The sequence below is a fragment of the Sphaerodactylus townsendi genome, linkage group LG06 (genome assembly GCF_021028975.2).
Source record: "Sphaerodactylus townsendi isolate TG3544 linkage group LG06, MPM_Stown_v2.3, whole genome shotgun sequence".
In the NCBI taxonomy this organism is placed as follows: domain Eukaryota; kingdom Metazoa; phylum Chordata; class Lepidosauria; order Squamata; family Sphaerodactylidae; genus Sphaerodactylus; species Sphaerodactylus townsendi.
In genome coordinates, this window is record NC_059430.1 from 108,662,490 (window position 1) to 108,675,377 (window position 12,888).

General features: G+C 42.9%; 1 protein-coding gene across 3 annotated transcripts in view; it reads right to left on the minus strand.

The window, feature by feature from the left end:
• The window catches only part of RPS6KA1 (ribosomal protein S6 kinase A1), a 95,115-nt gene that overhangs the window by 44,212 nt on the left and 38,015 nt on the right, over positions 1-12,888 (minus strand). For all 3 annotated transcript variants that reach the window (XM_048501428.1, XM_048501430.1, XM_048501429.1), the window contains exon 3: positions 1,005-1,055. In XM_048501428.1, the coding sequence (XP_048357385.1) occupies positions 1,005-1,055 (51 nt within the window). The remainder of the gene's footprint in view (positions 1-1,004; positions 1,056-12,888) is intronic.

The window sequence follows — 12,888 nt, forward strand, 5'->3', positions numbered from 1 at the left end:
CTTTTGTAATCATTCTGCAAGAAGGATCTCCAACAAGTAGCTCATGAGCCATCAGAAGTTCACCAGCTGCTGGACAGTAGCTCATGCATTCCCTAGATTAGAAGACCCAGGAAAAGATCTGCTCTAGGCTCTGTTCTGGTTCAAAAAGTCTTCTTTTGTCCTATTTTTCCTCTGTGCTGCTTAACTGGTAGCTTCATTTCAGGTGCTCTTGCAAGCCCACATTCTTTTTCTAAGACAGAACAAAACTTGGCAATCTGGCTAGAAGGGTATCTCGGGATTTAAACACACAGCCACCACTTAGAATCAACTCTCATTAAAGCAAAGGTTGAGGTCTTCCTGTTCTGTGCCTTTTTATCATCTTAAAAGAGATATCAAGAGCAACAACCTGCTAATTTCCTCCTTGAACTGTGGAGCCCAGAACTGCACAAAGAAACAACCAACACAGCAAAACAAAAATACCAACCACAGAAAACCACAACCAGTACTTCAACGTGCTTAGTAAGTAGGGTATTCTGGAACACTGAAAGCCTTCACAGCTGGTACTCAAAAGGGATTTCGAAAGCCAATCAGGGACCTTCAACGACTGGTGGCAGATCACACTCTGGCTCACTTTATTTTTTGACAAAGTGACTCTTGAAATGCCAGTGAGCATCACCTCATGTTTACTTTTAGAAGATGATCAATCTCATCCACTGTTGGAAGAACTATGCCAGCTCAGAACGTACTGGCCTGCACATCCATAAAGCAACCAGGCTGCATAACCAGGCTGCATAACCAGGCTGCACAACCAGGCTGCTAAACATCCAACACCTTCTTCCAACCTTCTGTCCTAATATACTTTCCCCCAATTCTATGCCTGGATTCAAAAGGTGTTCGCAACAGAAGGATAGAAGGACATAACACAAGAATGAGACGCTGCTGTCATGATTAGGGGCAGATGGGGGACAGGTGAACCAACAGAGAATTGTTCCCACATAAGTGTCCTGTAATGTTGAGATTCTTACCTTATCTGAAGAGCTCACATCTCTCTCGATCCAAGTGGGATCCTGTTTTGCCTGCAAAAACAAAACAAAAAAAATCGTCAGAGCAATTTACCTGTGATGCCTAAGCATTTTCTTCCAGCACCTATCCAAAGCAAACACAGTGTTTAGGTCCAGTGAGACCACTATCAAAATTCATCACACAACTTTCATTAGCCAAAGCCCCTTTATTAGATGCATGAATAGCCACACGTGAGTACAAACGGGACAGAACAAATTAGGTCTCGGGAGATCTGAGTTTAAATGTGCACAACTGTGATGCTCGCTGATAGCGAATTACTGGTCCAAAGAATCTCAGACAACCTCTTTCCTCGTTTTGTGAGGATAACACGGAGCAAGGGAAAACCACGCATGGCCCCCTGAGCTCCTTGAGGAAGGACACTAACGTGAATATCATGGGTGGGGTTGAAAGAAAAGATCACTGCTGCTTGTTACGGCAAGGGTGGAGAATCAGGATGTGTGGCATTTGCTTAAACTGGGTTCACAGCCCCATTAGCTCCATGTGGATGACTGGCCACTGTGTCTTACCTTAGCCTCCCTCACAGAGTTACACAGAGCAAACTCCTTGGTGGAAAGGAGGGGGAATAAACATTTGCAGCCCTCCCCCACAGTGCTGCTGCAGAGCATAATGCAAATTCTAGGGGTCTTCAGCATCTGATGTTTGGCAAAGAATCCCTTAGGTTAGAATTATCCTCCCCCTGCAAGATGTTCTAATCACAATATAGCAGAAAGAGATCTGTCTGGAAAGGGCATTCTGACCTGTGTTCCGTCAGGCCTATGATCGAGGACAGCGACGGCATTTATCCATTTCTCCCTCTCCCCCTTTTTTCCTTCTCTCTTTCCTCCCATCTTTACTGGATTTTATATTTTACATTATTTAGGGTGCCATGATTGAACACTGTGGTTGTATTTTATTGTGCAATATTTTAAATTATTGTATTGAGGAATAATTATGTAAACTGCTCCGAGCCCCGGGGGGGGGGGGGGAGCAGCCTAATAATCCAAAGGGTGGGGCGGGAGGGGAGTAGAGAAGTCTAATAATCCAAAGGGTAGGGTGGGGGTAGAGCAGCCTATTAATCCAAAAGGTGGGAGGGAACAGCCTAATCATCCAATAAATACATCAGTACTTACAGAGATCACTTCAGTTTCCCTGGTAACGCCTTCCCCACATTATTTCATCTTTTTCTCCCTCCTGGAAGCCCCCCGTCCCCCATGTCCTTGCCCCTTTGAGCTGCCTCCTGCTCTCTTTCCCACTCACCAAATGACCTCTTTTTTATTTGCCCCCTCTTCATTTTCAGCTTTGACTTTCATTTCTACCCCCCTTTTCTCCCCAGTGGGGACTCAAAGGGGCCTGCATCATTTCCTTCTGTCTGCCGTCTTATCCTCACAACAACTCTGTGAGGTAGATCATGAAAAGTCTGACTAAATTGCAAAGTTCATGCAGTAGCAAACTTGTCTTGCTTAGATTAATTTCGCCATGCCCACTTCTGGAACCGACCCAGTTGTACAAGCTGTGCTGGAAGTTGCCCCTGGGCCAAGAAGACTGAAGAGGTACCAAATCATTTAGCAGCTACTGCAAGTGCCGAGTGATTGGACCAGTCACACATTATCAGCCTAACCTACCTCCCAAGGTTGTTGTGAAGATAAAATGGAGGAGACAAGAATGATGGAAGCCTCCTCGGGGGGCCCTTTGGGGAGGAAAGCAGTATATGAATTAACTAAATAGATAATATTCATCTTTAAAGGTACAGCCACTGCTTATATTTTTTGGGATTGTTACCCCTCCCTCTCGATTCTTTTGTTTTATTTTAGATTTCAGAATTTTCTGCAGATCTGGGGCTCCTTCTCAGAAAGATCTGTTCATGGCTCCATTCTCTGCATATAAGTACCAACAGATGAAGGGGTCATGAGAAATATATTGATGATGCTATTCCTTTCCTTGCCAAATACTTCTTGGAAGCCTAAGCCCTGAAAACAGAAAGGATTATAATACAAGAGATAATTTAAATGTGCTTAGTTTCATCTGGCTGCAGGTTTCAAAAAATCAAGGAATTATATCTAGCTAGATACGGCACTGTAGTCTATCTTTTTAACACCTACTCCTAATGTTTTGTTTTTTGCTAAGGGCACACGATATCGTCACTGCAACTTTCCTATTCCCTTTGTTTAGTCAAACTCTGCTTTTCTCACTCCATTTTATCCAAACAACCCAATGAGATAGGTTAGATGGAGATTGTGGCTGGCCCAAAATTACCCAGCAAGCTTCCATGACAGAGTAGGGATTAGAATCCAGGTCTTTCCCTAATTCTTTATCCACTAGTCCCCTTGCCTCCACTGCTATCTCATTTCCATTTCGTTTCAGAGACCCGGTCGTGCCTCAAATGCATTTACTTATTTAAAATATTTCCATGTCTCCACTCCACTAAGTTGGTGATATTCAGTAGCTCTTTGACATGCCATCAGTGGCTTAAGTTCCATTCCCCACTGTCCCATGTTCCAGGAAACTGGGCCAAGCCATCGTCCAGTAGGGCTTGTGGCTGCCAGATGGTTCAGACCTGGAAACAGCCACTGCCAGAAGGACTGAAGGAGGGGCAAGCTGACAGTTCCCCTGAAGTGTAGACCTCATGCCAGGGATGGAAGTAAAGAGCCAATCCTCTCCAACAGCCCTCCCCCCCTGTGTGCTGCTTTGATCACAGCTATAATTATGTATATTATATTAATAGTTATATTATTATGTGTATGTTTGGTGTGGTGGTGCACACGGCATGCCATAGTCATGTGGCTGTTTTGGTTTATTGCAATTGTGGCTCTGAGCTGCATAGCGAGTACCATGGCATTAAACCAGGTCTGAGATAGAGCACCATGCCAGCAGAACACTGGCCCAGACATACAGAGGACGACAATGAAAACTCAGAAACTCATATGAATTTAAGCTGCTATATACAATGGCTGGTCTACTCCCTCCCTCCATTCAGAGAGAACTGGCAAGAAAAGCTAAATTATGAGTGATTTACGTCCAGTGTTCTCTTGTGCCACAGAGACAGCCATTGATTCTGGCAACTTCTCCTCCAAGCAAAAAAGACAGATAAGCCATTACTGGCCGGCTTCCTACAAAGTCAGCTTTGCCTCCAGACCAAACCTATCTTAAGCCTCTGGAGCACATCTTTTGAAAAGCCTTTGCAGAGTTATATAAATTAACGACTTGTACGATTAGAGGACTATGTATAAGGACTATATACGAATAAACTACTGAGACTGTATAATGATTCCTTAAGCCTTAAAAACTATCACTGGAAGTTAGGATGCTGTGAAGATCGAATGATATAGACGTACGCAAGCTTCACAATAATTATTATGTTTGATTTTAATTTCATGTTACAAACAAAATTTTAAAAAAAGAAACCAAGCCCATTAAACAGATGGAGGGGAATTAAAATAATGATATGCACCAATGTTTTCTCCCCTGCTTGCAACCAACCAAATGGAAATATTTGACAGTGAAGATCAGTCTGGGAAGAACATTGCTAGTTGCCCAAGAGCACTTGTGGGCCAACACTAACTGGTATATATATCACTTCCAGCACCGAGTTGGAAATTCAGGTGCAGAGTTTCCTAAAACCCATCAGAATCCTGCCACAAAATCCTGCTATTGGTAAAGCATAGAATCATGCAGCCAAGACTAGGGGCAGCAACCTGCACACTGTCCAGCCAATGGGAGGAGATTTCTGATTTTGCCACCTGTCAAGAAGTCGTGTCTATTTTGCTTTAAAACTTGAAGCCATTTTTTAACGTGGGCCTCTATGATACCTCAGAGGTTAATTTAGCCTCTGCAGCAGTGGCATAGTGGCTAAGAGCAGGTGCACTCCTATCTGGAGGAACTGGGTTTCATTCCCAGCTCTGCCACTTGAGTTGTGGAGACTTATCTAGGAAATTCAGATTAGCCTGTGCACTCCCACACATGCCAGCTGGATGACCTTGGGCTAGCCCAGGGGTAGGGAACCTGCGGCTCTCCAGATGTTCAGGAACTACAATTCCCATCAGCCTCTGTCAGCATGGCCAATTGGCCATGCTGACAGAGGCTGATGGGAATTGTAGTTCCTGAACATCTGGAGAGCCGCAGGTTCCCTACCCCTGGGCTAGCCACAGCTTCTCGGAGCTCTCAGCCCCACCTACCTCACAGGGTGTTTGTTGTGAGGGGGGAAGGGCAAGGAGATTGCAAGCCCCTTTGAGCCTCCTATAGGAGAGAAAGGGGGGATATAAATCCAAACTCTTCTTCTTCTTCTTTACAGCTGTCTATGCTTAGCACTTGCAGCTGGTATTTGTAAAAAGGGAATGGCCTTCACAGCTTTTGGGCTGGTATGACCTTGACAACAATAAATTCTCCTAATTAGCTATGATTCCTAACTGATGGAGTCATCTCTTGGTTTGAGAACAAAGAGATAATTGAGTTCTGGTGCAGTCCGGTTGATTTGGACCATGATTGGCTTTTGAGTAATCACTAGATGCGGGAGCCATCTCTTTATAATTGTAGCTGATGTTAACCATTCATTATTCATTCTGATCGTGATTCTGATCCTTTTCTGAAACACTGAACTTTTTGCTTGACTTCACTTTAATGGATCTTTCAAGAACTCTGCTTGCTCTGTGGAACTAAGGCTATGCTAATACGCTACCTGGATGATAAGAACTGGACAATCATTGGTATATTGTGTTATTTTTATTAATAGGTTGCACCTTATGCTACTGTTTTATTGCTTTTTATGGCCCTTCATTGCTTTTTTCCTCTTTCTTTTTAAAAAATAAACCTTCAATTAATTTTTTTAAGCGGTACGTGTGTCGGTTTAAAAAAAAAAAGAACTCACACAGGAGCCAGGCAGGGAGCCTAGATCCTTGACACCAGCCAAACCAACCAATATTACTGCAGAAAGGACTAAGTTGGAGAGCAGAAGGTAACGGCCCCAGGAAAATGCATTGGCACATTGGTAATTGTTAGAGATTGACAGCATTTCTCAGAGGCAGAAAACCTATTCTCAAAGAAGGTTCAAACTGGAACTGTCTGCTCATATTACTTACACGTCCCAACACCTCCCCCCCTTTATCTCTCAAGTGGTTTTGGAAACAGGAAGTTCATTTGTATTTGAAATGGAGAAACTGCCTTCTTTTCAGTTCTGCTTGAACTGCAAAGGAAAGGTGGGGGGGGGGGGGCGGCGGGTTTGGCATGTTGTGGGCAGCAGAGTAAGAAGTGATTCTTAGAGTGACTGGAAATGCCAAGTTAGGGGAACTACTGAAGAGGGGGCAACTTTTTATTGGAGGAAATGAAGTTTACACCGATGCACCTTCTCGTAGGAAGACCAGACACATGCACACTTTAAACAGGAGACTGGCACTTTAACAACTGACACAATTGTTATTCCAGCATAAACCTTTGTGGACTGGAGCCCACTTCATCAGCTCTCTGCTCCCGAAATTTCATGGCCTTCTGTTCCACTACATGCACTGGACAAGCAGGTTCTTGTTCACAAATGCTTACGCTGGAATAAACCCTTCTTAGTCTTTCAAGTGTCCTTCAACATCATGGCCTAGCTCGAGGTGGGTGGAGTAACTGCTTATCATCCAAGAGACTCACTTCTACCTCCTTGCCCTTTAAAGTCTTTCTCAAGCTGCCAGCGCACACAGGAAAACCCACAAAGCCTCACCGCTCTAAATATTTCTCAAGCAAATCTTGATTGTAGCCTTTGCCAGCATGCACAGGAAGTGAGCAGGAAAAAGAGGTCACCAAGGAGCGGTCACCCTCCTGCTGCCCTGAAAAACTAGCTCCAAGGCAGGAAAAAAACAACAGAGCAATCCAGTAAGGGGGGGGGGGGGCCTTTGCCAGCCCAGAAGAACACCAGCCAAGGGAAGGTTTTGGGGGGTGGGGGAGTTAAAATTTAAAGCCCAATCATCGCCATCCTTGCAAATGGGCGTGATTTTTTTTTTTAGAATTAAAAAAAATTCTCCATGCCCTTCCATGTGCCATGGGCCCCTTCTGCACATGCAAAATAATGCATTTTCAAAACTGTTTGCAAGTGGATTTTGCTATTTTGCTATTCTGCACAGCTTCAAAGAGCACTGAAAGCAGTTTGAAAGTGCATTATTCTGCATGTGCGGAATGAGCCATGGAAAAGCTGAAAAAAGCCAAAACGTTTTTTGGTTTTTAGGCTTCATTCAGATAGCCACCCCCCCCCCCCCCCAGCCCCCGATATCAGTATAGCACAACATAAAGGGCATATACATCCAGACAGCTGTCAAAAGAAGCTGGGCAACTTGGCTGCCCCTTGCTTGGGCCAAAAGAACTTTCAACAGGAGCCCTCTCCACACAGATGCATCAGCTCCTCTGCCCTCTGGCTGCAGCAGTGCTCTTAGCTGCCTCAATACTACTGTTATTCCCAGTCCCCACAAACATGATGACTGTATTTCTGCTCTCATGACTAGACTGATAAACACGAAGCAGACCCTCAGATTAGAAACACTGGCACATAGTTCACCTCTCCTCATAACTCTGGGAAGTTATGTGGCCCCATCTCAGCCACTGGATAGTTTGGAAGCAGTCCCAATTCCAGAATGCCCCCTATCCCATCAACCAAGAGGTCCTTACCTGACACCCCCCTCTAGTGAATGCCAGAGGGGCAACCATGTTACAAATCTTGCCAAAGTCAAGCCAAGCTAACCAAACTGTTAAACTTGCCTTGGTGCGGAAGAGAAGCCTCATCATCTCCACAGCTTTGAGGGAGTTTGTTCTCCTACGGCCCATCAATTACCCTCCCTTGAGCATGGACATCACAAAAGTGAGAGGCCCAAGTAGTAACCGTCTGGGCCTATTTTGGAAATTTCAGCAAAAGGAAATGGTGATTTCACCACAGACAAGCCACAACAATGATGACAGCACACAGCCAGCAAGTGAAATCAGATACGTAGTAATAGGACGCATGAACTCTTGCAAAGAAAATTCAAATTCAAATACAAATACAAAACCTTTAATGGCATATAAAGAGTGGTAAGCAAAGAAAATTCTAACAAAGGTTGTTCTATTTTGAACAATGCTAGCAAAAATCTATGGCTGAATTTGCAAATAATTCATTTAGGCTTGAGCAGGACTACTTATGGCTACATGGTGTTGTGATACCCCAACCCCAAATGTATATCCTGAAGATGACCTTACAATGTAGCTATATTGTTCAGCAGTCATTCCAATGGCAATTGGCTAAGATCGCTCAACAGAACTTCCATGTACAGAGAGAGCAAGCAACATTCTAAAGTGGAAAATGCCCAGGTTGACTTTTCTGTGCAATGTATTCCATTTCATAAAATTAACAATCAAGTACAGATGCCATTGCTAAATTCTGAAATAGTAAGACAAACAGTTTCAAAGCAGCAGTTACCACCTTGATTCTAGAGATGCCTCCTTTAGAACTTGGTGACCATTGTAACATATTGACAGAGGAGCAGGTGGGAGCAGGTGGGGCTTGTTTCAGCTACTTGCTTCAAAACACATTTCAAACCTTTGAAGCCCTGAACAGTCTGCAGTCAGGATGCTTAAGGGAATGCTAATTCCCATATCAACTGGCTCACTAGTCAAGATCTCTTGAGTAGGCTTCCTCTGTGTGCCTCCACCTTCTGAAGGAGGATGTGCAATTGATGGGACAGGACAGGGCTTTTTCTATGGTGTCACTTCACCTCTGGAATTTCCTCCCCACAGCTATTCACCTGGAGCCCAGCACATTATTTTAGACATTGAAAGCTTCCATTTACTTCTTGCAGCTTTTGTTGAGTGGGGAACAGTGGATGGGAAACAGGTTTGACTATATACACGCCTTTCCTTGTAGCCTTCCCACAGTTATCCACACATGACTAAAGTGGCATATCAGACAGGTGTACTGAAGGAATGTCACTCTATTCAGTGAAATACAGCTGATTTTCAGTTCTGATCTCGACAGAAGTCAGTTTCAGGTAGCTGGCTCAAAGTTGACTCAGCCTTCCATCCTTCCACGGTTTGCTGGTGTAAAATGTAGACAACTGGGGGATGCAATGGCAAGCTATCCCATAAACAAAGTCTGCCTAGTAAACATCCGTGATATGACCCCATGGGTCACTAATGATCCAGTACTTGCACAGGGAACTACCTTTATCTAGAGCAGGGGTCTGCAACCTGTGGCTCTCCAGATGTTCATGGACTACAATTCCCATCAGCCCCTGCTGGCAGGGTCTGAAGGGAATTGTAGTCCATGAACATCTGGAGAGCCACAGGTTGCAGACCCCTGATCTAGAGAGACACAAAATTGCCCTTTTAAAGAGTTTGTGTGGATTGAGTGTTTTCATCCAGCCCATTCTCTTTCCCAGTTGCTTCATTTCTCTCCAATGCAATTTATTTGCAAACATGTGCATAAATTTTACTACCTGAATTTGGGCTTTTTTAAGGCTATGAGAGACTAGCACTATTTTATGCTAAGCACCAAAAAAAAATCCCATAGAAAGAAACTCAAGCTTCCAAATTAAGTCCAGCATTCACAAAACCCAGTAACATTCTTTATTACCACTTTAGTGTTTCACAGCCAATGACTTGTACGCTACAGATTTATTCTGCTGGCATTGGTGCTTCAAATAGAAGAAACATCATGCACAAAGGTAAGACTCATTTTCATCAAGAAAAGTGCCTTCACTGACAGATCTGAGGGATCCAATCTAGCTCACTTTTTCCTGAACGCCTTGCACCAAATTTTGGTCAGTCCAGTAAGATTCATAGCGGGCAAAGGGGATTTACGCTGACTGCATTCCAGAACAGCAAGTGAAGCCTCAACCTTGATTCATGGGAAGAACTACACTTGACTCCTTTGGCACCAAGTCAAGCTTCTCTCTCTACACACAGCGCAAGTTCCCAGGTGAACAAAGCAGTTATTTGTGTCTCAGTATCTCATTACCAGGAAGATGGAAGTGAACGCAGGAAGGAAACCTTTTTCCGGAAGGTGCGAAGTCTGAGAGGCTGCAAATAGCCTGTTGCTAAAGATGATACCGGCAAGCAGAAGCCCCATAATCATGAGGCTTTAAAGTGAAGATGGAATGGGGAAGGGTATCATGTAAGTTGGAGCAAGGGCAGGATAAAAATGTACTAGACCTAACCATGTGCATAGCTGTCCTGAAGGGCCATGCAAGTCCATGACCAAATATGAAGGAGTAGTTCTATCAAGTGTATTAAACAGTCCTAGTCTCAATTATAAGTTTCATAGCAAATACTAAGGAACTCATCATTTTTTACCGGATACTTTGCCACCCACTGCACTAGCAGAGGAAATAAAGCAAACTGGAACCAACAACAAAACTAAGATATTCTTAGATCTCCCCCATACAAAACATTCAGCGTTTGCAGAGAAGGGCTTGATGAAGTCCCCCATCAGCAGAAGGGAACAGAAAAAGCAGGGTTTAAAAACCACAGGATACAAAGTACCTTCAGCAGAAATGAAAATACCCTTTACTAAAACCACAGGCTTGCTTTTCCTGTTCATTTTTAAAGATCAGGGTCATGTCACTAAGAACAAGTGTTTTTAGTCTGCAACTACCGGTAATTGGAAAGAGAGATGCACTTCTAGACACATCGATAGTCACTTATGAGCACAGAGTGCAAAAGAAATCCCAACCATTTGTTTATCCAGATATCTCAGAAATGAATAAAACTATATTTACTTAGGGGAAAAATATGCCACCTCTCCAGAGCTCTGTTTAACTCAGCTCACAATAAAAAATATAGTAAAATTCAACCACCACCAATATTAAAAAAACAAGTCATGGAAATAGTACAAGGAATTTAGTGGCCTAAAATGATATTTACGAAACAGTCCTCAGGCTACAAGCAGGCTACAAAAATAGCCCTTCCAAAAGAAGGAACCGGTCAATTAAAAAGACTGGGTGAAAAGAAGTTAGGACCCAGCATCCAGCTAGTTCCTCCCTCTTGGGGAGAGGATTTTGAATATTATTATTATTATTATTATTATTATTATTATTATTATTATTATTATTATTATTATTATTATTATTATTTATTTATTTATTTATTTATTTATTTATTTAATTTGTATACCGCCCAATCCCCGAAGGGCTCCGAGCGGTGAACAACATTCACTACAACATCAACAGGAGCGGTCGTACAAATATAATAATAATAATAATAATAAAAGTCCTCATGCTGTCAAGGGTTGGCGGGACGCCATTTATATTTATTATTGTATTTTTATTGTATTTTATTGTATTGTATTTATAGGATTTAGCTTTTGCTGTTTTATCACTGTTTTTAAAGATTTGGCCATTTTATGTTGTATTATGTTTATTGTTGTGCACCGCCCAGAGCCCCTCGGGGATAGGGAGGTATAAAAATCTAATTAATCATCATCATCATCATCATCATCATCATCATCATCATCATCATCATCATCATCATCATCGTTTCAAAGAGGAGGGCATTCCAAAGGCATGGTGCTACCAATGAAAAAACTTTCTCTGTTTGTCCCCCACTTCACCTCCACTAGTGGCGGCGCAAAGACCAGGGCATGGGAAACAGATCTTAAGTGAAACATTACAGGAGGAGGTAGATCTTCAAGTACTCCAGCCTCAAGATGTTTAAGGCCTGAAAGGTAAGAATCAGCACTCTGAAATGTAGCTGTGGCTTATATTCCCTGGGAGGAGGGAAATCTTACAGGCAGTATTACAGCCGTGGAGGTTTAAATATTCATGTTAAATTTTCTTGGCCCAGCTAACATCTTGATCAGCTACCCACCCAAATAAACTCATCATGAGGAGACTTATTTTGTTCACAAAATGCTTCAGCTGAAGGAAGCAGAAATTTTGAGCAAGTTGTACTAACTGCACAATCCTCAAGGGGGCATGAAGACTCTGCACACTTGGGAACATGGCTGTTGTTTTTTAAAGAAGTGGAACCGTTTCTAATTAAGAATCCAATGTGTCAACCATTGCTTTAAAAAGCCATAAACACTTGAGAGTCAGAAGCACAGGAGCCAGAGCCCCAAGAGAAAACTGGAGCCGTCCAACACTTCATAAGGAACATAAGACCAGGCATAAATTAAGCCAACCATATGCCAAGGCAACTTTACCAGGAGATTACATTTAAGTTCCACTTTTCCCTCCAGTGGGGACCCAAAGCAACTCACATTGCTCTTCCCTACATCCCCACATTCCCCACCCCTATCCCAAAAATCTGTAAGATAGGTAGCCAGAGTGACTGGCTCACAGCCTCCTAGAAAGATTCCGCGGCAGAAAGGGGATCCAAACATAGTCAGTCACTGGCCACTACACCTTGCTAGATGGCTTTCTCACAGGGTTAAGAGGAGACATTAGAATATTGACATTTGATCAGCTACTAGATTTTTATGTTTTCAACAGGCAACTGCCCAGTTCTCACTTATTTCACTAAAAAGCGAGAACCTCTGGAGACTACAAAGCCCTCAGAATCCAAACCTGAAATCTTTTCTTACTTTTTTTCCTTAAAGAAAATAAGCCCCACCTGAAATTCCGAAGAATTCTAAAGTATTTGGATGAATTTGCTCTTAATTTTGTGCCATTCTTTTTCCTGATCAATGAAATATATCTCACAGCTTTTAGGTTTTCTTAAAAAAATTCTGTGAACCAACGTGACTATCTGGAATTTATAAAAATCTTGGACGAAGGGAGAAGAGCAGGATGAATTTGACCCATCGTAGTCATAACTGACAGATAAGTTATCCTGTGTAAGCAAACAGCCCAAGACATTGTTTATGTTCAAGGAAGGAAATCCAGATTGCAGTTAAACTATAGCAAGAGGAATAAA